This window comes from Pogona vitticeps, chromosome 15, assembly GCF_051106095.1.
Source record: "Pogona vitticeps strain Pit_001003342236 chromosome 15, PviZW2.1, whole genome shotgun sequence".
NCBI classification, from domain to species: Eukaryota; Metazoa; Chordata; class Lepidosauria; order Squamata; family Agamidae; genus Pogona; species Pogona vitticeps.
The window spans coordinates 9708674-9735865 of record NC_135797.1 but is presented as its reverse complement, the minus strand read 5'-3'; the positions used below and the strand labels follow the sequence as shown (position 1 = coordinate 9735865).

Below are 27192 nucleotides of genomic sequence, written 5' to 3'. Positions count from 1 at the left end.
CTGGACTGCAAGGAGAACAAACCTATCCATTCTGAAGGAAATCAATCCTGAGTGCTCCCTGGAAGGACAGATCCTGAAGCTGAGGCTCCAATCCTTTGGCCATCTGATGAGAAGAGAAGACTCCCTGGAAAAGACCCTGATGTTGGGAAAGTGTGAAGGCAAGAGGAGAAGGGGACGACAGAGGACGAGGTGGCTGGACAGGGTCATTGAAGTGACCAACATGAATCTGACCCAACTCCGGGAGGCAGTGGAACACAGGAGGGCCTGGCGGGCTCTGGTCCATGGGGTCACAAAGAGTCGACTTAAGGACTAAACAACAACAAAAAGGAGGAGGTCCCTTTGCAAGAGTCTCATGGTGCAGTGTTAAATCACTGTACTGCAGCCAAAACTGTACTCAAGATCTGGGGTTCAATGCCAGGTAGCCGGCTCAAGGTTGACTAAGCCTTTCTATCGTTCCGAGGTGGGTTAAATGAGTCCCCAGCTTGCTGGGGGGGGGGGCAATGCATAGCCTGCATAATTAACTTGTAAACTGCCCAGAGAGTGCTTGAAGCGCTATGGGGTGGTATATAAGCAGCACGCTTTGCTTTTTCTTTTTTGCTTTGCTTTTGCAAGCGATGGAAGCCACGTTCAACCACTAGCCCAACGTAAGTGAAAGAAAGGCAAAATCGGAAGGCGCCACCTCACTCATTGCAGATCTTGGGAATATTGCTTTGTTATGGTTGCCTACAGAACGGTGGGAGCTATAGCGCTATGCACTCTGGTCCATTCCCTGCAACAGAATGTTGAAACAGGTAACAGAACTGAAAACAACACACAGCGCACACCGTTGACGGTGAGGTGGATCCAGGTTCCGTTCTGGAACTCATCTTCACTGCTAGGACGGTCCAGAAAGAGTACACGGCACTCATACCAGCCCTGGTCTTCTGCACGCAGTCGCTCAATCCGAAGAGAGGCACCTTCCTGAATCCATACACGACCTGTGTGGGAAAGAACAATGAAGGAATTTATTCGCAAAGCTTTCACGGCTGGGATCTAAGGGTTGTTGTGGGTTTTTCGGGCTCTTTGGCCGTGTTCTGAAGGTTGTTCTTCCTAACGTTTCGCCCGTCTCTGTGGCCGGCCCCTACGGAGGACAGGAGTCGGGACTCCCACAGACTGCCCCAGAGCACAGACAGAGTTCCTAGTCCAATCCTCTGAAGGACACAGCTACAAATATTCAACCATCCCACAGACTACACCAGAACACAGACAGAGTTCTGACTCCGGAGTTGTGGTCCAACAATATCTGCAGGATGACATCTTCCCCAACCCTATGGCTTTAATGAATATGAGTTTCCGTATCTGCATTTTCTTGTTTCATTTTCCATCTCATTTTCCTCTATGGTATTGCTTAAATCCTAATTCCTACACATTATTTATTATTTACATTTACAGTGTGTCTCTCTTGCAATAAGCCTGAAATAATATACCTATCTTTCTCCTTACTCACTTTATTTTGGAATCCTAGAATCATTGAGTCGGAAGGAGGCTTACAAGGCCATCGCATCCAACTCTTTGCTCAGTGGATCCAAATCAAAGCAGATCTGATAGACTCCTGTTCCATTTTCTCTTGAATGCCTCCAGTGTTGGAGCGTTCACCACCTCCAAAGGTCATGAGTTCCACTGTTGTACATTGAATATAGGGGAACTAGTCCTTCACAGGATTTGTAAACTATACAGTGGTGCCTCGCTTAACGAGCGCTTCGTTTAACGATGAATTTGCTTAGCGATGGCTTTTTCGGAGCGATCTTGCACTCCGTTTAACGATGTTCCCTATGGGCGATTTTTGCATAGCGATGTTTGGGACCATGCTTTGCATAGCGATGACAGTTTTGGTCCCCCTGTTTCGCTTAACGAAGGTTTTGACAGCCTCATGTTGGCCGTTTTTTATATGTTTAAAAATGTTTAAAAATGTTTAGAATGCTTGAAATCATAAGTGCACTTAATAAACCCTTTGTTAAACTAATTTGACTTTGTTCCGACTCTTTTTTAATTTGTTGTAATTTCCCCCCCCCCCCCGTTGAGATGCATTGAATAGGTTTCAATGCATTTCAATTGGGGAACCGTGTTTCGCTTAGCAATGTTTCCTATGGCGATTTTTTCTTAAGGATGGCAATCCGTTCCCACTGGAACGGATTATCCGGTTTTCAATGCATTTCTATGGGAAACTGCATTTCGCTTAGCGATGTTTTCCCATAGCGATGATTTTTTTGGAACCAATTAAAATCGTTAAGCGAGGCACCACTGTACTTCTGTTAAAGGAAGCCTAAAATAGCATTTGCAATTTTGGCAGCCACAATTCACAACAATCCTGTGAGGTAGACCAGACGGAACGTTAGTGACCAGCCCAAGGTCACCCAACGAGTTTTATGACTCAGCAGGATTAGAATCTGGCTCATACTCTAAATTCTATGCCACGCTGGCTTTCCACAGACACTGTTTAACTACTCCTTTAGGGTTACGCTGGGACTGATAAAGTGGACTTTAGCCCATAGTAGCTGACACTACAATTCATGGGTCATCTTAAAAGCCGTCCTCTCTCAATGTCTCCTCTTCTCTGATATGTTAGACTACATCTCCCAGCAGCCATGCTAGCTGCGGGAGATGGGAATCATGGTGCCATAAGCCAAGAATGAAGCAGGCTGGAGAAAGCTGCTCCAAGGCTTATGTCCCCCGCTCATCTACGGGCTCCTGCAGCCTCTGTGGGCGGTCCGATGACCCCGGTTCACTGCATTTCCACTTCCAGGACATTCCCCTCCTCCTCCTCCTGCATATTCTATGTACCCACCTTCCTCCTCCCACCTTCCTCCTCCATCCTCCGTCTCCCTCCATCTTGTTACGCAGCAGTAGAGCAGTAGATAAGCGTAGCATCCGGTATGAGTCCTCCCTCCGCAGGCAGTGAAGTGTTTCTTGCAGCTCAGTATCTTCAAGAACATTTAACCTACTGATGCCTCAATTAATGTAATTTTATTGGCATCTATTTTTATTTTCGAAATTTACCCGTAGCTGCTGCATTTTCCACCCTCGGCTTATACTCGAGTCAATAAGTTCTCCCAGTTTTTTGTGGTAGAATTGGGTGCCTCGGCTTATATTCGGGTCGGCTTATACTCGAGTATATACAGTATTATCTTAAATACGATTTGAGCCGAGCAGCCCTTCAAACACACCCAATGCCTGGACACACTTCAAAGAGAGGAAGAAGCCACTTGCATGTCCTACCACCTGCTAAGTCAACCTTGCTACCTCTGCTGCAGTGTAGAAGAACCTCCCATTGTCAGGACTGAAATATGATCTAAATGCTAGCCCCGGGGGCTCTGATACTTGACCATGGGCGTGGACTGGTCCCATGTCTTTGACAGCGACATGTCTACACTTTTGGAAATTTGCTCCGGCTTTATTTCCGAAGCCATGTGAGAATGAAAATGCAATTATTCGTCAAAATCTGCACTTCTATGTGATGTGGACATCCGACTTGAAAATGTATGCAAAAACAAGGAAACCGTGCAATAAGTATATATTGTCAACACAGTTTTTAAAATATGCATTTAGATGAGAATCATGGAATAACTGGGTGTTTTTAAAACCCAATTAAAAACATGGTTATACATCCAGGCCTTCCCTCCAGTCAATTCCTGAATCCTTTTTCTAATTTTCCTTATATTAATTTCCTTATTTCACTGTGATTGTAATTGTTATTCCATGCCTATGCACATTTTTGTATTTTAATTGTATTTATATTTTTATTTTATACTGGAAGCCACCTAGAGTGGTCTGGTAGTCCAGATAGGCAGGGTACAAATCAAATAAATAATAAAATAATAATAATAATAACTGAGTTGGATAGGGCTTCTAAGGCCATCGCGTCCAACCCTCTGCTCAAATCAAAGCAAATCTGACAGACAGCTGTCCAATTTTCTCTTCCCATGCCTCCAGCATTGAAAGGGAGGTGCTTGCAAGAACACAACAACTTTGTAAAATAAATATCTGGAGGAACCTGCATGAAAATGTATACACACTTTTAAAAAGTTGATTGCCAAAAATGTCAAGCCGAAAAGAAAATTGGGGGGGGGGGAACTGAATTTAAGGAAATTATAAGGAAAAATCCAAAATGTTGAAGACTGAGGATATTTTGAGCTGAAGACCGGAAGAATGGGAAACAAAGAATTAAATTAGACACATCCAGCCAGCCATTCCCTGACCTCAATACTGTCGGACGCAAGCGAGGGTTTGCACACGGAGAGCCTGCAGTCAGACAACTTTCATGCCTGACAACCCTGCACACGAGGAATTATCAATGCATGGAGAGCAAAGAGACGCAGACGCTGCCTCCATGACCCTTTTCCATGCATTGATCATAGTGATTTTACAAATGCATGCGCACATGGCTATGGGACCTCTGAAACCACATTTCTGCTTCTGGCTTTATTGGAAAAAATAAATTGGAGGGGGAAACTTGTCTTCCAAATGTTGACAACCTACTATTCCCGCCATTAGCAAGGCTGTCAAAGACTGATGGGAACGTGAGTTCAGAAACAGCCTCTGGAGGGTCCTAGGTTGAGCAACCCTCAGTGGTGCCTTGCTAGACGATGATAATCCGTTCCACTGAAATTGCTGTTTAGCGAAATCATTGTCTAGCGAAAAGCATTTCCCCATTGGAATGCATTGAAACCTGTTTAAAGTGTTCCAATGGGGAAGAATCGTCATTGTCTAGCGAAGATCTGCCATAGGAAAGCCGCTTTGCGAACTGTCGATCAGCTGTTTAAATCGCTGTCTTGCGAAGCGTAGGTCCCGAAAACACCCGTTTTGCGAGCGTGGAGGGAGCTGTCAAAATCGTCGTCTAGCGAAAATCGGTTTGCGAAGCAGGGACCAAACATTGTCCAGCAAAATTCCCCCATAGGAATCACTGTTTTGCGAATCGCTATAGCGATCGCAAAAAGTCAATGTCTAGTGAAAAAACTGTCAAAACTAGCGAGGCACCACTGTAAATAGCTTGTTTCTGCTTTTATTTTTTAAGAGCAAGTTTATTTCACAGTTATGGCTTGCATGGGGTTCTTGGGCTTATATCTTCCCAGTTGCATACAAATGAGTTTTCACAGCATTGGTTCATATTTCTGACCTCTCCCTTCTGTCTTTTCTTCCCTCCTTTGTTTACTCACGTTATCTATTTCAGCCCCCGCCCACACTAAGAAGTTGTTCAATTCTCCAGTATTGCATCTGTAATTCTGGAACTGAATCCCAGTGTCCACACATGACGAGGCTAACATAATGTCAACAGAGTCAAAACAAAGGGGAGGAAACTTGATTTCCCGGAGGGGATTTTTTTTTTTTTTTTTTTTTTTGCTTTCGTTCTGCATTACTCCAGTTTTAATCTAGTGCAGGATCTTACTGCATGTACCCCAGTGGTGCCCCGCATAATGAGTGCTTCATTTAATGACGAATCTGCATAGCGATTAAGTTTTTGCGATCGTTTTTGCGATCACATAACGATGTTTTAAATGGTAAAACATCGCTTACCGATTATCGCATAATGATGTTTTTCCAACAGTTGATCGGCGGTTCCAAAATGGCCACCGGGTAAAGAAAATGGTCGCCTGCTGTGTTTTTGTGCCCTTTCCTCACTTACCGGGCAGCGAAAATGGTGGCCGTATGGAGGATTTTCACATAACTGTGAGTTTTTTGCCCATAGGAACACATTAAACACATAGCTACGAATCTGTATAGTGATGATTTTTTCGTCGCTATGCGGGGCACCACTATATTTGTCATTTTCTGCTGGTCAATATCTAGGTCTCTGTGCTTTACTGCAACCTGTGCTAAGATATTTTTTTAGGATATCAGATGTTCTTGCATTCTCTCTTTTTTTAAAAAAATATATTACCACTTTCGTAACATACAGCAAAATGGAAAATTAAGTTCTTTTTTCCAAAGGGTTTCAGAATGCAGAGGGGAAGAATGAATGAAACAGGCAGGCACAAAAGCGGAAAATAAACTTTAAAAATTCAGTTAGAAAGCATGGCAGGGAGGTGAAGGGCTGGGAATACAGAAGGGCACAGATTCAGAGGTTTGTTTATCCAGCTGGTGTTTGGCGCTTCTCAGCCCCGCCTCCTCTGTCAGGTGCCCACTCAGAGGCAGCACCCTGGCTTCCCTGCCCTGCCTCCTCAGGGCGCTGCCTCTGAAGGGGCGCCCAACAGAGGAGGCAGGGCTGAGAAATGCCAAACTCCTGTTTGGCTAATAAACAAACCGGCACGAACTGCCAAACCAGTGGTTTCTCCCAATCTCCAGTTGGGAATTGTGGGTGGCGATGACAAATCTCGACAGCATCTTAAAAAGCAGAGACATCACCTTGCCAACAAAGGTCCGCATCGTCAAAGCTATTTTTTTTCCAGTAGCGTTGTATGGAAGTGAGAGCTGGACCATAAAGGAGGCTGACCACCGAAGGATGGATGCTTTTGAATTGTGGTGCTGGAGGAGGCTCTTGAGAGTCCCCTGGACTGCAAGGTGATCAAACCTATCCGTTCTGAAGGAAATCAACCCTGAGTGCTCCCTGGAAGGACAGATCCTGAAGATGAGGCTCCAATACTTTGGCCATCTCATGAGAAGAGAAGACTCCCTGGAAAAGACCCTGATGTTGGGAAAGAGCGAAGGCAGGAGGAGAAACCTTCAAATTATTTAGGTTGTTCCTGCAAAAACAACACAGACTTGTGCCAACTTAATTAGTAACACACGTATTAGAGCATCAGCTTCTGTGTTTTAGAGTTCGCCAGATCCATAAAATATTTTCCAACACAGAATCCATGTTTTTGGGGAATTGTCAATGTCAGTTTTGTACAGGTGTTGTTGTTGACCCTTCCTGTTCTCCCCGTGCATTCAGGGGCCCACTGAGATGAAGCGCAGGGAGTCCAAACGGCAATGTTTGCACAATGACGGATAAGGGGCCAAAGGAAGTGGAGATCACAATCAGCCTAATCCTGCCTGAGGGCTATTATCAGACCTGTAATCGGATCAGCAACCTTACAGCCGGTTGGCCCACAATCAATCTACACTGAGCGCATGCACATATCATATAACGAAGGCCGAAGTCCCTCAAGAGGTCAGCCAACCTGACCCCTTATCCTGCAGTAAAAAACAGCCAACTTGCACCTAATTCTGATACGAATAATCCCAAGGGGAAGGCAAGGTGACCCCCCTTCCCCCAGTGTAAGCATCTCAGCCATACCTCCGTCCTCCCAATCTTTAGAAAGGTTTACAAGGCCAATCAATCCCTTGATTTCTCACAAAGCTCTGGATGTTTCACCCGTCTGGAGAATTACACGGGAGAAGAACGGCAGCCGCCATTTTGTTTTTCCATCATGCGCTGGCTGATTATGCTGGAGCTAGCACAGGAATGAGCAAACTGCGCAGCTGCGTTCATCAGCCCTTAACAGCATGGCCAGCATGCACCATGTCATCCAGAAACATCTGGAAGCCCAGATCAAGATTCTAGAAGCCTCAAACTGAGACCAGGTATCCCTGGTCACAATCTCTAAAATGAGCCTTACTCAACGGTCAGAATGAAAAGGAGATTACTTTTAATTCAGCAGTGAATACGTGCATCGGCTTTCCCTCATTATACAGTGGTGCCTCGCTTTATGATTACCCCGCATTACAACAAATCCGCTTAATGATGATCTTTTTGCGATCACAATTGCGATCGCAAAAGGATGGTCTAAATGGGGGAATTTCGCTTTGTGATGATCGGTTCCCTGTTTCGGGAACCAATTCTTCGCAAAACGACGTTTTTCTTACAGCTGATTGGCGGTTTCAAAATGGCTGCCGGGTAATTAAAATGGCTCCCCGCTGTGTTTAGGGACAGATTCCTCACTATACAGGCAGCGAAAATGGCCGCCGTACGGAGGATCTTCGCTGGACGGTGAGTTTTTACCCCACTGGAACGCATTGAACGGGTCGCAATGGGTTTTTTCCGCTTTACAATGTTTTTGCTTAACGGCGATTTTCCTGGAACGGATTACTGTCGTTAAGCGAGGCACCACTGTACACATAAAAATCCTGTCTTGTTGGGGTCTGATCTGAAAAAGTACCCTTTTCAAATCTGTAAAACCATCTGAATTTTGACATGGAAGAGGCTATTTATCATGGGATGACTTTTCCCGTCCTCTTTTCCGGGTACCAATCCTGCCAATGTAGGAAACTCAAACCTTTAAGAAGAGAAAAAAGGAGAGGGGATAACACATTGGTTGGTTGGGACTCTCGCAGCAAACCCTTCCACCTTAACCCAAGCCAATGGGTCTCTGTCTGCGGAACAAAGAGGCTTTGGAGACAATAGATTAAACACAGTTGACAGAGTTTAATTAGAGAGAGACGACCGTTACCCCTCCCTTCTGTCCTTCTGTCTCTCCCTGTTATCTTCTTGCCTGCCTATCTAAACCTTTGCTTGTCATCATCCTTTGCTGGAGGAAGATCTTTTCCAGGAACACAAAAAACCCATCAAATGACCTTAGCAACAAGCAACCTCCCACAGCAACCACCTTTTCAAACCACCCAGGAACAAGAAACCTTTCATCATCAGCATCCCTCCCACCCAGCCACCCACCCCATAATGACCACCGGTTCAACGGGGAGGCATGAAGAAGCAGCAGGAGGGAGGGACATGATTTAGGAAAAGGAGGAGCAAATTAACAAGGCAAGAAAGGAAGAGGGATGTTTTGAAGGAAGGAGCAGGGGGAACATTTTCCAAACCGACACTCCAACGGCCCCTAGATGGCAAAAATGCTCCTTATATTGTCCTTGTTTCCAAATTTTAGGGGAAAACGTTTGTGGGATGAGGCATATTGCAATTGCGCATGCAAACATGCAAACCCAGCACTTCGGCGATGGTTTCCCTCCTTTGCGCGAGAAGGTCACACGTCAATCCTGGACGCCCTTCTCTTGAATGCCTACAACGTTGGAGTGCTCAACAACTTCTGAGGTCACTGGTTCCACTGTCGTACTGCTTCTAACAGTTAGGAAGTTTTTCCTGATATTCAGCCAAAATCTGCTTTCCTGCAGTTTGAGCCCATTATGACGTATCCTTTGGGATGACTGAAGCCTATCCTACTCCTCCTCTGTATGACAACCTTTCAAATATTTGAAAAGTACTATCCTATCATCCTTCAGTCTCCTTTTTTCTCAAGGCTAAACACGCCCAATTCTTTTAGGGCCACAAGAAACAAAAAGTCGCGCCTTAAAACTAACCGCTTTTATTTGGTATAAATATCCCTGGACTGACACTGATTTTTTTTTAAATTTTCCTGTTAGCCACCAGCACATGGATAATCATCCTCCTACCTTTCCCCCTATTTTGGGACCATAGAATTCTGGGGTTGGGAAGAATGTACGAGGTTCCCTCCCCGTGACACAGAAATTCTGCGACTACAGCTTCTGTGGGCACCCAGTTTCTGATTCAGAACCTCTAACAGAATACGCAACTTCGACTTCCAAGGTTACCCATTCAAGGGTCAAAGAGATCCGGTCCATAGCTTGTTCGTCCCAAAGTTTCTCTGAAATCTCCTTTCTTGGAATTCGAAACGTTCAGTTCAGAAACCAAGCACATTGTCGTCATCTTTGCATATCGCACTCTGAGCGGTCCATGATGGATCAAGAAAAAGATCTGGGTGTGGACAGCTCGGTGGAAAGGTCAACCCCGTGCCCGGCGGCAGCGAAGAAAGACCAATTCCACGCTAGGAATCATTAAAAAGAGGGATTGAAAATAAAACAGCCAGCATGATAATGCCATGGTACAAAATGGCCTAGGTGCCTTCAAAAGGGGACGGGACAGATCCCTGGAGGAAAAGTCGATCGCAGGTGACAAGCCGTGATGATGGGGATGTACAATCTCCAGGCTTCGAAGGGAAGGTCCCTCCACATGCCAGATGCAGGGGAGGGGGATCAGGAGACAAGGATCTCGTGGCCTCGTTTGCTCCCAGAGGCATCTAGCGAGGCCACCATGAGATGCAGGAAGCTGGACGAGATGGGCCCTTGGCATGATCCAGCACAGGGCCCTTCCTAGGTTCTTATGATAAGAGAGGAGTACTATATCTGAAGATGGCTGTAATATCACCTCCTGATCATCTGTTCTCCTTCAACCTTCACATAGAGCAGTGGTTCCCCAACCTTGGGGCCTCCAGATGTTCTTGGACTTCAACTCCCAGAAATCCTGGCCAGCAGAGGTAGTGGTGAAGGCTTCTGGGAGTTGTAGTCCAAGAACATCTGGAGGGCCCAAGGATGGGGACCACTGCTCTTGAGGAATCCATTTCCAGGTCCCTGAATCTCTTTTGGAAACCTCTAGACATGCCCCAGTTGGCCAATCACCATCTTGAATGGTAACTTCTCAAAGAAGACACCATAAAACTTTCCAGTACTCTGGATTTACCTAATTGCCATTATAGTGGCTGCTTTCAAGGAGGATGACTTCTTTTTTTTTTTTTCATTATTTCAAAGTAACCAGAATGGTTTATCTTTCTAAATGCACCCAGGTACTGAGGCCATCACACCCCTCTGCAAACTGTATAAGGAATGAAAATGTTACAGGCCTATAGTTAAAGAAAAGAAGATACCGTATTTTTCGCACCATAAGACACACTTTTCCCCCCACAAAACAGGGGGTGTGTGGAAAGTCTGTGCATCTTATGGAGCGAAGAAAACAGATTATATTTTCCGGTTTTCTTCTCCTAAAAAATTGGTGCGTCTTATGGAAAGGTGTGTCTTATGGAGTGAAAAATATGGTATATCTTGTTACATGATGCTTACAACCTTAAAGTAGCTAGGTTTCAGATGCTGAAAAAAATGAATTAGTTTTGATTTATTATTTGTAACTTGTACCTTATTTCTAAGCTCTGAGTAACATCTTGGACAAAGTCTATGTTTAAAAAAAGTATTATCATTTTTGATTTTAGGCTGGACTAAGGTTACCCAGAAATCAGCCCCGAGTGCTCACTGGAAGGACAGATCCTGATGCTGAGGCTCCAATCCTTTGGCCATCTCATGAGAAGAGAAGACTCCCTGGAAAAGACCCTGATGTTGGGAAAGTGTGAAGGCAAGAGGAGGAGAAGGGGACGACACAGGACGAGATGGTTGGAAAGGGTCATCGAAGCAACCAACATGACTTTGACCCAACTCCGGGAGGCGGTGGAAGACGGGAGGGCCTGGCGTGCTCTGGTCCATGGGGTCACGAAGAGTCGGACACGACTTAATGACTAAACAGCAGCAAGGTTACCTGGCTACTAGTTCCCACCCAGCTAAAAATATTATGGGTGATCTTATTTACTAGTTCCAGTTATAAACTGCTTTTCTTCTTATGATCTGAAGGCAGCACATATGGTTCTGCTCCTCATTGACTGACACTCACAAAAATCAGAAAAAAGCGATATGTCAGAGATCCATCGATGGGCTCCATGGGTCATTGGGGAGAACAAAAATCATTTCAGAAGTTCTCACGCAACACTCTGAACACAGGGATTCTCAATAATAAACAAGTAATAAAATCAAATTATGTGTGCAAGAAAAAAAAAAGCCAGAAGCCAGAACACCACATAAAAAAGACACACTCGAGTCTTAAAAAAATTGGCATCTCACGTTGAGGGAATCCAGCTTGACTTCCAAGAAGTCAATTTTCTATATCGGCCACACACTGATTCACTCACTTCCTCCCTCCATCAATTTACCTTACTTCACAGGTCGGTCATGAGCGCAAAAAGGAATACAGTACATTTTTGAGGAAGGGTAGTTTTTAATCATTTAAATTATTATTAAATTTAAACAAACCGAAACACACACAGGTTATTTGCAAAGTAAGATTTCTAGCTACAGGCTCACAATAAGCACTAATCTGGATTCTCAAGCCTCTTCAACTACAGTGGTGCCTCGCATAACGAGCACACCATTTAACGACGAATCCGCATAGCGATGTCGCTTTTGCAATCGCAAAAGTAATCGCATTGCAATGTTTACATAGGCAAAAACTCGCATTGCGATGATCGGTAAGCGTTTCGCTTACTGATCTTCGCATTGCGATGTTTTTTAAACAGCTGATTGGCGGTTCCAAAATGGCCGCCGGGTGCCCAAAATGGCCGCTGCAAGTGTTTTCGCGCCCTGCCCTCACTTACCGAGGCGTGGAAATGGCGGTGCTATGGAGGAACTTCGCTGAACGGTGAGTTTGGGCCCCACAGGAATGCATTAAACCAAGTTTAATGTGTTACTATGGTTTTTTCCGATCCGTTTAGCGATGTTTCTGCATAGCGACGATTAATCCGTAACGATTAATGTCACTATGCGGGGCACCACTGTACCTGCAAATTGTAAATTTGTTTTCTTCAACAAGAGTTTACGAGTGTTCCCTTGCAGAGGCAACTTTACGTATTTTTCCAACTGAACACAGACAGGCATCAGCAAAAAAAACAACAAACCGAAATAAGCCAATGGTTCTCAGCGGGAAGCTGCAACAAACAATAAGGATTTCCATCACCGGCTGTTCAGTGAGAAAAGTGTTCAAAAAAGCAGCTAGACAGTCAGGCAGAGACATTTCTCCTAAAAGTTGGTGACCCGGAAAATGAAAAGGGGGGAAAAAAAGACAAGGGAAGGAAGAAAAGATGGAAGGAAGGAAGGGGGTCACGCATTTGTCACAGTAGCCACCCAAGACGTTCGCTCAAACGGGCCTCAGGAAAGACAAAACTTCCTTCTCCCATCAGTTTCATAGACATCTTCAAGCTGAAAAAGGGTCACTGGCCCGTCAGTTCAAGAGAGGGCCCCTAATCAAGTCCAGGGTTATTTTCCCACTGCCTTGACTCAACCCAAGAATGTGTGAACAGAAGCCCAGCAAGCTAAGTTTGGTACTTTAACCCAGATGCTCTTGGAAACCCCAGGAGCCATGACCGCAAACAAGGGGTACCTTCTCTAACCACCCCCTAAATAATGCAACGTTGACAAAAACAGCAGAAAACTTTCATCCACCTTCAATCTAATTTGTTCTGTGTTTCTAAAGACATTTTTTTGGGGAGGAGACACTTGCTGGGTTGGGGTCAGGAATCTGCGTGCTCTGGTCCGTGGGGTCACGAAGAGTCGGACACGACTTAATGACGAAACAACAATTCCAGGACAAGTGATTTGCTTATTTAGACTAATCCTCTCATGCATAGTGCCTACATATTTTTAGTTATTGGACCATTCATGATCCCCAGGCAAGACATGGAGTGCAAGCCAACTGGTCTCCCCCTCCATTTCATACCAGCAACGACCAGCAATCTCAGCATGGCCAGTGATGGGGGATGATGGAAGTTCTTATCCAGAAATCCGGAATGGACCAAGTTACCTGGTCCTCTCTCCCTGGGGGTCCCTGCCGCTGTGATCGGCACCTTCGGAGCTCTCAAAGGGCTTCCTCCGATGTCGGGCGGAAAGCCCTTTGAGAGCTCGGAAGGCAAAAAGGCAAAGAGAAAAGGCTGGAAATTCAAATTTCCAGCCCTTCCTCCCTTCCCTTTTTGCAGGGAGCCATTTATGAACGGCTCCATTCACCCCCCAAAAATTGGCATTGGCTTGCAAACGGAGCTCATTTGTACGCCGAGGCTCCGTTCGCAAGTCGAGACCAATTTTTGCGAACGGAACCGTTCGTAAATCGAAAAGTTCGCATGTGGGGACGTTCGTAAGTCGAGGATTGACTGTATGTTTATAATCAATGCTTTCCAAGGTGTAGAAGATAAGATCTTGATTCAACCACTCCTTTCAGGGTTCAATGAAAAGTGAAAGCAAGCAGAGGCCAAGCTGGAGGAGTTACTATATCATTCCCCGCAGCAGGTAATGCAATAACTTTTTTAAAAAATACTCCCGACATGTAAAAACAGTTCCCCTGACGGACAGGTGGGCTTCAGTTGAGCATGTGCTCCAATAACTCTTCTGCAGAGATCTCTAGTTGAATGGGAAATTCTACCATTCTACATCTATCAATCACCGGAGGTTTTCCAGCAGGGCTCCGCAGGTGCGCGCTTGAGATCCTTTTTATTTGTTGGCTTTGCATGAAAGCAAGCGCCCATCCCCAATGAACCTTGGCCCCTGCTTTCCAAACGAACTGATTTAACAAGTCTGTGAGCTGGGCAGGGCCACCCCAGGCTGCAGGCAGCAACAGCTCACGTTGCCGAGTTTTGAATTTCTCATAAAATGTTCTCTTTTTTTCCTGCACAGAAGTACAGGGAGGCCCACAGCGGAGAATAGCGGCATGTTCCTCAGATCGACGCCCCTTTCTAATTAACTAGCACTTAAAGTGCCAATAACTCGCTCTGAGACATTTGTAGGAGAAAGAATTTAAAAATCTTTCTTTACTTACAGAGTCTTGAAATGACAAACTTGTGTACAGTGGTGCCTCGCTTAACGATTACCTCGTTAAATGACGAAACCGCTTCACGATGAAGTTTTTGCGATTGCAAAACAATGTTTTAATGGTAAAAATTCGCTTAACGATGATCAGTTCCCTGCTTCAGGAACTGATTTTTCGCTCAACGACAATTTTGAAACAGCTGATCGGCGGCTCTAAAATAGCCCCCCGCTGTGCAAAATGGCTCCCCGCTGTGTTTTCAGGACGGATTCCTCGCTTTACAGGCACTGAAAATGGCCACCCTATGGAGGATCTTCGCTGGACGCTGAGGTATTTAACCCATTGGAACGCACTGAACCGGTTTCAATGCATTTCAATGGGCTTTTTCGTTTTGCTTGACGAGGATTTTGCTTAACAGCGATTTCAACGGAATAAATTATCCTCGTCAAGCGAGGCACCACTGTATAGTGCTTTCTTTACTGCATACATGCTAGCCACCAACCCAACAGACCAACAGCGACAAACCATGGCCACCAACTGACAAAAGAGGAGGAGAGAAGATTCAGCAGAGAGACAGGGCTCTCTTTATAATTCCCAAAGCTGGAAAGAACAACTGGCCAGTGCCGGATAGATAGAAAATCACCCCGGCCCAGAAGAATCCCCTCTCGGTCACTCAAACTACAGACAGCACACAAACTTGTAAATAAAATCCGATAGCTCAAGCATTCACAAGGCCCAGAGTGAGAAACAACCTACTATATGATCTAGAGCAGTGATCAACCTTGGGCCTCCAGATGTTCATGGACTTCGTTCATTCATTTAGTCGTTAAGTCATGTCTGACTCTTTGTGACCCCATGGACCCGAGCACGCCAGGCCCTCCTATCTTCCACTGCCTCCCGGAGTTGGGTCAAATTCATGCTGGCAGCTTCGAAGACACTGTTCTTGGACTACAACTCCCAGAAGCCTTCACCACCACCTCCGCTGGCCAGGATTTCTGGGAGTTGAAGTCCAAGAACATCTGGAGGCCCCAAGGTTGGGGACCCCTGCTGTAAACTATGCTTCTGCATCCAGGTGAAGCGAAGGATTCAGTCCAGTTGGCTAGCACTGAAGGAAAAAAAATTCAATTGCTAGCCCAGGTAGCTTCTCTATACTTGCAATGGGGGGTGGCATTGGGAGGAGGAGATATAATTTGGTTCTTTGCAAAAGATGTCGAGATAGCTCTGTGTTCGAGCATTCCCTCTCAGAAACATACAAAAACGGCGATGCAAAAGTCTTTGCCCTGTTTGGAGGTTTTAAACCGTGGTGGTGGGGAGCCATTTCAAATATACTGTACAGTGGTGCCTCGCATAACGAGCGCACCGTATAACGACGAATCCGCATAGCGATCCCTTCTCCAGGATCGCTAATGCGGAGGCATAGCGTTGGTCCCTATGGAAAAAACTCACTTACCGAAGACGGGCCAAAGACGGGTGCCAGGAAGGAGCCGCCGCCGCTGCGAGAGTGATGCGGGGCCGTGCTGGCCAGGGAGGAACGCAGGCGGGCGGGCAGGCAGATGGAGGGAGGGAAACGGCGCTCGCTCGCCCGCCACCCCCCGCTTTCTCTCTTCCTCCTCATCCTTCTCCTGACGCCCCCAGGGAGGAAGGCAGCGAGGCAGGCAGGCGAAGGGAGGGAAGCCGCGCGCTCACGCATTCTCCCCCCCACTTTCCCTCTTCTCCTCTTGCCGCCGCCCCCCCAAGCCTCCCACAGAGTCGGGCGATCAGCTGTTCAGCGGTTCTAAAATGGCCGCCGGACGCCCCAAATGGCCGCGTGCAGTGTTTTCGCTTCCTCCCCTCGCTTACTGAGAGTGCGAAAATGGCTGCTGCTATGGAGGAAGCTTCGCTGAACGGTAAGTTTAGGGCCCATTGGAACGCATTAAACGATGTTTAATGCGTTCCAGTGGGCTTTTACATTCCGTTTAGCGACGATTTCACATAGCGAGGGTTAATCCGGAACGGACTAACCTCGCTATGCGGGACACCACTGTATCATGTATTGTTAGCAGGGAGGAAAGATTTTACAACAGTTTCTTGGAGGTGAGTCCTCCTCCGTAGTTTTAGCGTCATAGCTGCTTTTTTGGCTGAAATTCGGAGCGGAGGAGGAGTTGTATTTTTTTTTTTTTTAAAAGTCTTTGTCCTCGTAGAAAAATTTCGGCTCACCTCTAGCCAGAGAAAATACGGGGCAGGTTTGCAAGCAAGAGGAGCATCTCCCTTCTCAACAGTCAGCAAGGCAAAAAGGAATAAAACATGGGACAGAGAAGCATGAAAGGATGTGGCAGAGACTATGACCATATCGGAGGGTCCCGAGGGTATAGTGATCAGTGACCGAAAAATGTTTCCCACCAGTGCTCTTCCACACTCACAACATCCGATCATCTCTTGCGTCCCTAATATGTCTATCCTTTCTTAATCCGCCAGGAAGTGCATGGAAATCTGATGTTCACACTTCATAGAATTGCTGTGTTACAAATCCTGACTCTGCTCTCGGGAACTAGCTGAACAAACAGTATATACGGCTCCAAAAACAGCTACACCAGCAATTCCCACTTCAGAATAATAATGGAAATCACCAGAGAGAGAAACCATTTAAAGGTCTCAATGTATTCTCGAAGGCTTTCACGGCCGGGATCTGATGGTTGTTGTGGGTTTTTCGGGCTCTTTGGTTGTGTTCTGAAGGTTGTTCTTCCTGACGTTTCACCCGTCTCTGTGGCCATGGGCATCTTCAGAGGACTGGAGTAGGAACTCTGTCCATGCTCTGTTGCTGTTTGTTGGTTCATTGAGTATTTATAACTGCGGGAACAGCTTTTGTCTTTTTTTCAGGAGACAGGATGATCAGCGTCTTTTTTTGTTGTGATAAGAGGGGAGAGATTATCTGTTACTGTGTTTGATGGGTGTCATTAGCTGTTCTTTTTTGTGCCATGATCCCTGGTCCTTGTGGCTGGGTGGAGTTCATGGACCTTTTGTACTCTGTGTTTTTGAGAGCTGGGAGCCAGGTTTTGTTGAGTTTCAAACTTTCCTCCTTCCTGTTGAAGTTCTGCTGGTGCTTGTGGATTTCAATGGCTCCCCTGTGCAGTCTGACATAATGATCGCTGGTGTTGCCCGGTACTTCAGTATTTTGAAATAGAATTTCATGTCCAGTTTGTTTCAGGGCATGTTCAGCTACTGCCGATTTTTCCGGTTGTTTTCGTCTGCAGTGTCTCTCATGTTCTTTGATTCCGGCGTGGATGCTGCGTTTTGTGGTTCCAATATATACCTGGCCACAACTGCAAGGTATCCGGTATACTCCTGCAGTGGTGAGGGGGGTCCCTTTTGTCCTTTGCTGACCGTAACATTCGTTGTATTTTTGTGGTGGGTCTGAATACTGTTTGTAGGTTGTGTTTTTTTCTAAAGTTTCCCCATGCGGTCCGTGACCCCTTTGAGGTATGGCAGAACGAACTCTACCCAGCCACAAGGGAGAAGCTCTCTGGAAAAGGGGCAACGTCAGGAAGCGGCTCAGCTGAATCTTTCTGTGCCACCAAAGGGCCAAACTGCTGCTCTTGTCATTCTCACAGGAAACCGCAGATGTTCAGAGCTATTGTAAGAGTGTGTGTGTGCCCCATATTTCAAATTCAAATAAATGTATTGTCATTGTAAGTATATACATAGTATACCCATACAACGAAATTCCGAAATATTCACAGACCATCTCCCTTTTGAGAATAAGAGGGTTCAGTGCGCCCTCAAACCCTGTTTATTGTTGTTGTTGTGTAGTCCTTAAGTCGTGTCCGACTCTTTGTGACCCCATGGACCAGAGCAGGCCAGGCCCTCCTGTCTTCCACCGCCTCCCGGAGTTTGATCATATTCATGTTGGTCGCTTCGGTGACCCTGTCCAACCATCTCATCCTCGGTCGTCCCCTTCTCCTCTTGCCCTCACACTTTCCCAACATCAAGGTCTTTTCCAGGGAGTCTTCTCTCTTCTCATGAGATGGCCAAAGTATTGGAGCCTCAGCTTCAGGATCTGTCCTTCCAGGGAGCACTCAGGATTGATTTCCTTCAAAATGGATAGGTTTCTTCTCCTTGCAGTCCAGGGGACTCTCAAGAGTCTCCTCCAGCACCGCAATTCAAAAGCATCCATTCTTCGGCGGCCAGCCTTCTTTATGGTCCAGCTCTCACTTCCATACATTGTTACATAACAGCACTGATGTTACCTGTCTGTCATGGGTTTGGAGGGAAAGTTCCATCCTATGGGGAGTGGAAGGCGGGACATCAGGAGGAGGGGCTGTACTGTATAAATATGTGATGCGTGTGTGGAGATGCAGAGAGACACTGTGAGACACTGGGATGTGACGAAGCAGCAGCTGGGAAGAAGAAGCTGTTGTGGGAGTCTGTGTGTCAGACAGGGTACTACTGTGTGTCAGAGTACCAACCTGATAGGTTCAGGTGTCTGTTGGTTAGCCAGAACTGATAGGTTCAGGGTCTGTGCTTTAAGTTAAGGGTTCTGTGGGAACCAAACTGTATGCTTGTATGAGTGAGAAAAAGCCACGTTACTTTATTTTATTCACCTAATCATTTTATTATCTCTGTGTGTATTTAAATAAACCTTATTCGTTTTATTGTTTAAAAATCCATCCCTGGTCTGTGTGACTTCTTACAGGGAATGGTTGGTGGCAGCTTAGTGTAACTGTGTGACATATCCCAGTAGGTCTGGGTTTGTCACATTGATTGGTGTCCAGCGTGTGGGATACGACTGGTCCAGTTGTCCAGCGGTCCAGCAAAGCCTTGGCAGGTGTGCCCAGAGCAAGGGGGGTCTAGTCAGGGACAGTCTGAGGCGCGTAGGTAATCTTCTAGGTGTACCTCACGGGGAGGTGCGCTAGTAGAAGAACGTGCCAACTGGGGAGACTTAGATTAGGGTGCTCTGAGGTAGCCTAGTTTTGGCGGGAAAAAGCTGAGGCAAAACTGCGTAGCAACAGTGAGCTAGCTTGCCAGCTGAGAGGCCCAGCAGAGGGGGGTAGGCTCTGACTCGATACTGTTGCAACTTTAGTGCTGAAGAACAGCAGCAGTCTCTAGGGCAAGCTGGTTCTGAGGCAAGAAGGAAAAAAGTGGTCGTTTTATTTTGAGGCTTGACTTTTTAAAGCAGCCTGTTCTGAGGGGGGATTATGCCCTTGACTCGAAGCCAGATAGCAGACATGAGTGAAGTGAAAGACCCCCAGATTGACCAAGGTTCTGAGGATGAATTTGGCTCAGTGCAGGGTGACAGCACAGGAGAGCAGAACCCAGAACTCAGAAAATTGATCCTAGTCCAACAGCATGAACTGAGGATGAGGCAATTTGAAATGGAGGAAAGGGAGAGGCAGGAAAGATTGGAGAGAGAGAGAATGGCGTTTGAATTAAAGAGATTGGAACTGATGAACCAGAACAATAATAATAATAGGGATTCTGAGGGAGGCCAACTGTCTAAAGCTGACCTGAAGAAATTCCCGGTGTACCACAAGGGAGATTGTCCTGAGGTGTTCTTTTCCTTAGTGGAAAGAGCGTTTGTGGACTTCTCAGTGAGGGAAACTGAGAAGATGACCATCATGCGGTCTTTAATCAGTGGTAGCCTGGCTGAGGTTTATGCCGAGATGCCTGAGGAACTGATGAAAGATTTTGCAGAGTTTAAGAAACTGGTGTTTGCAAGACATGGGATAAATGCAGAGCAGCTGAGACAAAGATTCAGGTCCCTAACCAAGAAACCAGAACAAACTTTTACCCAAGTGGGGGCCCAATTGGTGAGGCTGCTTGAGAAATGGCTATCGCAGGAGGGAATAGAGACCTATGAGCAGCTTAAAGATTTGATAGCGCTGGAACAGTTCTATTCAGTCCTGCATGGGGAATTGAAATTCCAGGTGAGGGAAAGGAAACCGAGGTCTGTGGCAGAAGCCGCAGAGATCGCAGATTTTATTTCCCAAATAAGAAAGCCCTTGGGTGAGGGGAAATCTGTGGGTAAACCCAAAGAAACCTACAGCAAGTACTCTCAGGGACCAGGGAAAAGCCAGCAAGGGGGAGGGGCCCATGGTGAAGGGAAGCCCTCAGACATGAAACTAAGACCTCAGATTTTGGAGGGAAAACCAAAACAAGATGAGAGAGAATCAAAATACACCAGAAAATGTTATTTCTGTCAGGGAAAGGGTCATCTAATCTCAGAGTGTCAGAAATTAAAGCAGCTAAAAGGAATGGTGCCTCAGGAGTCTAGTGGAACCAAGCCAAAAGCTGTGTTCTGTGTCCAGAAAGAGCAAGGCTCAGTCTCACTGAGGGAGCCTGTTACCATGGTTACTCAGTCTGGAACAGCTACCGCTGCTGATCAGGCTGAGGAAAATGGTCCTCTTGTGGAAGTAAAGCGCTGCTTGCTCGTGAAAACAGATTCTCAGTTGTTTGAGACAGCAGGGGTGGACGTAGGAATACTTGACCGTCAGTATAGGGGGCTGCGGGACACTTGTTCCCAGGTAACCCTGTGCCATCCAGATATTATTCCTAGGGAGTTTATAATCCCAAATGAGAGCATAAAGGTGGCAGGGATTGAGGGGCAGGTAATCTCTCTGCCAGTAGCAGAGGTACCTGTCCACTTTCAAGGCTGGAGGGGAGATTGGCGGCTAGCGATTTTATCGACTCTGCCAGCAGCCGTGCTCGTGGGAAATGACCTGGCTGAACATGTGAAACGGGTGCTAGTGATTACACGCTCACAAGCCACCACAGGGACAGTTCAGGGGGGTAATGATGAGCCAGAGACGGAAGCAGAGGGGAGTTCAGAAGCTGTGGTGGAAACCTTAACCACAGACAGCAGATTTGGACAGGAGCAAAAGGCAGACGCCACTCTCCAAAGGTGTTTTGAACAGGTGACTGACGCCCAGCTAACACCTGAAACCCCAGTGAGATTTCTGGAGAAAAAGGGGATTTTATATAGAGAAACCCTGAGGAATATCTCAAAAGGGGGAGATGGGATCAGAAGTCAGCTGGTGGTACCTGAAAAGTATCGCCCCATGATCTTACAAAGGGGTCACTCTGACATGTTTGCTGCACACTTAGGGGTGAAAGGGCCCCTTGATTGGATCAAACAAATTTGGGAGCAAATCACCCAGGATGACCCACAAGACGTTGTGACATACATAGACACCTTGATGAATGACCTAAGGAGAAATCTAGAGCTGGCAGCAGAAAACCTGCAAGCTCAGAAGGTCAGACAGAAAACATGGTATGACCACAAAGCTAGAGAGAGGCACTTTGACCCAGGGGAGGAAGTGCTTTGGCTTAGGCCCTGCAGAGAGAATAAACTGCAGCTCAAATGGGCAGGACCATATAGGGTCATTTCCAAGATGTCAGACCTGAACTACCTTATAGAGCAGGAGGAGAACCAAGCAAGGAGGGTGGTTCATGTGAATGCCCTAAAACCCTACTACAGAGGGGAACAGAGGGTTTTATTCGCGATAAAAGCAGCTGAGAGTGAGGAAGCGGAATTACCCTTCTGGGAGGGTAGAGGGGAAGTAAAATACAACCCAGAGGAGGTAAAGATCAGTCCTGCACTCACCCAAGACCAGCAGCAAGAACTGAAAATGCTGCTCAGTAAATATCAACAGGTGTTTTCCAACAAGCCGGGGATAGTGAAGGGAGTGATGCATCGGATCCACACAGGGGATGCACCCCCGCAGGCAGTATCCCCATACCGAGTAACGGGACCCTATAGGGACAAGGTGCGGAAGGAGCTGGACGAGATGCTGAGGGAGAACATAATCGTCCCCTCTTCTAGTCCTTGGTCCTCTCCGATAGTCCTTGTGGACAAGCCTGATGGGAGCATTAGGTTTTGTGTTGATTACAGGAAATTAAACCGTGTAACCACTCCTGATGCCTACCCAATGCCCAGGCTAGACAACCTGATTGAAACCATAGGGGGTTGTCGGTTCATCTCATCATTGGACCTGGTAAAGGGATATTGGCAATTAAGAATTGATCCCAGGGATCAAGAAAAGACTGCCTTTTGCAGCCCTTTTGGTCTCTATGAGTTTCGAGTCCTGAGCTTTGGTCTCAGAAATGCACCAGCCACATTCCAAAGGCTGATGGACCAGACCTTGGCAGGGCTCAGTGACTTTACAGTGGCCTACATTGACGACATAGGGATCTTCAGTAATACCTGGGAAGATCACCTGATACACCTGGAGTTAGTGCTGCAGAGGTTAAGTGCAGCAGGGCTAACAGTAAAGGCCAGCAAGTGTCAGCTGGGTAGCCCAGAAATAAAATACTTGGGTCACATGGTAGGGGGAGGAGTGATAAAACCCCTGGAGGCCAAAATAGAAGCTGTTCGTGATTGGCCTAGACCCAACACCAAGAAAAAAGTCAAATCATTTCTTGGGTTGGTGGGCTACTACAGAAAGTTCATCCCGAGGTTTAGCGAGATTGCGGCTCCGCTGACCGATCTGACGAGGAAGACGGCTGATGACCGCATCCCGTGGACCAGCGACTGTGAGGCGGCGTTCCAGAGGTTGAAGGAGGCGTTAATCAACTATCCTGTGCTGCGCGCTCCAGACTTCGACCGGGAGTTCATCATCTACACCGATGCGTCTAACAGCGGCGTAGGAGCAGTTCTGTGCCAGGAGGATGAGAATGGTGACCAACATCCAGTGTCCTACCTGAGTAGGAAACTTCAAAAAGGTGAGAGACATTTGGCAACCGTGGAGAAGGAGTGTTTGGCCATAGTCTACGCGATCCAGAAGGCCAAGCCTTACATCTGGGGAAGACATTTTATTCTGTGTACTGACCATTCACCATTGCAATGGTTAAAGACAATGAAAACCCACAATAGCAAACTTATGAGGTGGGCTTTAAACCTACAGGACTATGACTTTGAAGTGAAGGTGGTCAGAGGGTCAGTGAACTGTGTTGCTGACGCCTTATCAAGAAGACCTGAAGAATGAAGACGGCGAAAGAACATGGACTATGTGTATATAGTGATGACAAAAAGTAAAATGTACCTGGTTTTGAATTGGTTTGTATGAATAAAGGTAAATTGATGTAATGTATATGGTAAATGTTTAAATGCTTAATTGCTATGGTTAACTTAGAATGTAAGTATGAGTAAGTATAATATGGTATGTATAACTGTTGTTGTGTGTTTTATCAAGGTTGTTTTTTGGTGAAAAGCACCTTAGCTTTCCCCCTACAAAACAACTTATAAAGAGGGGAGGTGTTACATAACAGCACTGATGTTACCTGTCTGTCATGGGTTTGGAGGGAAAGTTCCATCCTATGGGGAGTGGAAGGCGGGACATCAGGAGGAGGGGCTGTACTGTATAAATATGTGATGCGTGTGTGGAGATGCAGAGAGACACTGTGAGACACTGGGATGTGACGAAGCAGCAGCTGGGAAGAAGAAGCTGTTGTGGGAGTCTGTGTGTCAGACAGGGTACTACTGTGTGTCAGAGTACCAACCTGATAGGTTCAGGTGTCTGTTGGTTAGCCAGAACTGATAGGTTCAGGGTCTGTGCTTTAAGTTAAGGGTTCTGTGGGAACCAAACTGTATGCTTGTATGAGTGAGAAAAAGCCACGTTACTTTATTTTATTCACCTAATCATTTTATTATCTCTGTGTGTATTTAAATAAACCTTATTCGTTTTATTGTTTAAAAATCCATCCCTGGTCTGTGTGACTTCTTACAGGGAATGGTTGGTGGCAGCTTAGTGTAACTGTGTGACATATCCCAGTAGGTCTCCTCTTGCCCTCACACTTTCCCAACATCAAGGTCTTTTCCAGGGAGTCTTCTCTCTTCTCATGAGATGGCCAAAGTATTGGAGCCTCAGCTTCAGGATCTGTCCTTCCAGGGAGCACTCAGGATTGATTTCCTTCAAAATGGATAGGTTTCTTCTCCTTGCAGTCCAGGGGACTCTCAAGAGTCTCCTCCAGCACCGCAATTCAAAAGCATCCATTCTTCGGCGGCCAGCCTTCTTTATGGTCCAGCTCTCACTTCCATACATCACTACAGGAAAAACCATAGCTTTGAAGATGCGGACCTTTGTCGGCAAGGTGATGTCTCTATTATTTTTTGTAATAGATGTCTTTATTAATAATCGTTGCTTATTAGTTATCTTTATATCCCACCTGAGCTAACAAGATAGCTCAGTTGTTTAGGGATGCCAGAGGTCGGGAGTTTGACTCTCCACTTGACCTCCTGCGAGTAGAACCAGCCTGTGCAGTCATGGACAAGTTGCACAGTCCCAGAAGAAGGGAATTGTCAACTGCTTCTGAGTATTCTCTACTTAGAAAAGACTGGCAAGGGTCTCCATAGGTCAGAGTTGACATGATGGTACACAATTATTATAATGATCTCCCACCTTTCCTAAAACAAAACCAAGACAACGTATTTGTTTCCTCTCCTCTCTCCCCTATCTTCACAACAACTGAGGCTGATCACACTACAAAATAATGAGTGACCCAAGATCACTCACAAAGCTTTGTCTCTTGGTAGTGGAAAACCAGGAAGGACAGATCCTGAAGCTGAGGCTCCAGTCCTTTGGCCATCTCATGAGAAGAGAAGACTCCCCGGAAAAGACCCTGATGTTGGGAAAGTGTGATGGCAAGAGGAGAAGGGGACGACAGAGGATGAGATGGTTGGACAATGTCATCGAAGCTACCAGAATGAATTTGACCCAACTCCGGGAGGCGGTGGAAGACAGGAGGGCCCGGCGTGCTCTGGTCCATGGGGTCACAAAGAGTCGGACACGACTTAACGACTAAACAACAACAAAGTAGAAAAACGCTAGAGCTGTAATTTCTGTAAGGTCCTTCAGAATGTGAGATATCACATATACATATGCTACTACAAAAACTCCCTGTAGTCCTTATGAAAAATCCTGGAAAGAAAGGTGCAGTACCTCCCAACAGAGACAAGGCTATGAGTGAGAAAATGGGGCTTTTGCCTAGTGAGTTTTGTGAAGGACGAAAATGTTAAATTTAAATCTTCCCATGTTGTTGCATTGCCTCAGCAACAACACAACAGCAAGCCACCTTCCTACACAGAACTGTTCTAGGTAAAGGAATATTTCCTCACATGCAGGACAGAGACATGTTGGAGGTGCATGGGGGAGGCGCATACAACGTTGCTAAAACAAGAAATAATTCACATTTCATACATGTGTATGTATATGTATGAGCCCTGCTGAAGACCAAAATACAGTCGTGCCTGCTTAATGATTGTCCCGCATTATGAAGAATCCGCTTTACGATGATGTTTTTGCGATCGCAAAATGATGGTCTGAATGGGGGAATTTCGCTTAGCGATGATTGGTTCCCTGCTGCGGAAACCGATTTTCGCTTTACAATGATCAAAAACAGCGGATCGTCGGGTTTTCAAAATGGCTGCCGGGTGCTTAAAATGGCTCCCCGCTGTGCTTAGGAACAGATTGTTCATTATACAGGCACCAGAAATGGCCGCCGTATGGAGGATCTTCGCTGGACGGTGAGTTTTTAGCCCACTGGAACCCACTGAATGGTTTTCAATGCGTCTCAATGGGTTTTTTAATTTTGCTTTACGACGTTTTCGCTTAGCAGCAATTTTCCTGGAACTTATTATCATCGTTAAGCGAGGCACCACTGTACTTGGGACTCTTTGAGAGAAGGGCCGGACCACAAAATATAATATATAATTAAAAGTATTAAAATAAACAATAAAATAAAATAAAAAATTTGGTGGTAGGTAGTGGTGGACTGATCACAGCATGCTGAATTTGTAGTTTCATTGATGAAGCGGTCTATTGTGAGTGTGACTTTTTACATGGAAATCTTTCCCAGCCATACTTTCTTCAATTCAAGATAAAGGGACTGATGATGGTTGTTTTGGGCCCAAACTTAAATCGAAAGCACTCTCTACGTGCCAAGAAGCACTCCTTGGAGACCGATTCCTGAAAAACATTTCAGAAGGTCCCTTTCACGCCTACATGCGCTTATCTCAACCTGGGACAGAAAATTGGAGAAGACGCCCTGTTCTGACCAAGATAGACTCAAGAGAGAGATTCCAGCATCTCGTGTCAAAACAAGCCTCGATCATCCTGGGGCTGAAGGCAAGGTCCAGGGTTGGATCTTTCTTATGCATGCAATTTTAAATTTTGGTCTCGAGAGTTTTGCTAGGGCCTCCCTGGACGTCTCCTGCTAGCAAGGCTGCAAAAACCTTTGATAAATACCTCTCCCAGGGACCTTGGCAACCTTTCTGCTGACTTCACAAATGAAAGGGGAAAACTGGGTGGGAGAGGGGCTGCTATGACAGGCAGAGAATATGCCCATGAACGTACTACTATACTGTTGCCGAATAACAGATCTGTGTTTCTCCTTCGGCCCCTGACTGCCTTCCACCCAGTCTCTGGGGAGTGGCGGAGGCGATGGGAACCCGCCAACGACCATCTCATGCCTTACAGACCCACCTACCTCTGCTTCTTCGAAAGGCGTCTTGAAGAGACGACCGTATTTTTCTGTGTATAAGACGCCCCCATGTATAAGACGCCCCCCCCCCACTTTTCTAATCCAAAATTAAGAAATCTAAGTGGGGATCAGCAAGTGCAGGGGGAAAGGGATCAAAGCGCTGCAGGATCGCTTTGATCCCTGCTTTCCCCTCCACTTGTTTTCGTTCTCTCCCCAGCTTACTTCTGTGTATAAGACGCCCCTCAATTTTTGGTCTAAAGGTTTTAGACAAAAGTATAGTCTTATACACGGGGAAAAAATACGGTATCATGATCTCTGGCACTATCCCATCACCCTCAGTACTATTTGTATGCAACAGTGGTGTAGGTGTA

General features: G+C 46.2%; 1 protein-coding gene across 6 annotated transcripts in view; it reads right to left on the bottom strand.

The window, feature by feature from the left end:
• IGSF9 (immunoglobulin superfamily member 9) overlaps positions 1–27192 on the bottom strand; it is a 75832-nt gene that overhangs the window by 29080 nt on the left and 19560 nt on the right. For all 6 annotated transcript variants that reach the window (XM_072984460.2, XM_072984464.2, XM_072984463.2 and 3 more), the window contains exon 4: positions 825–977. In XM_072984460.2, coding sequence (XP_072840561.2) covers positions 825–977 — 153 coding nt within the window. The remainder of the gene's footprint in view (positions 1–824; positions 978–27192) is intronic.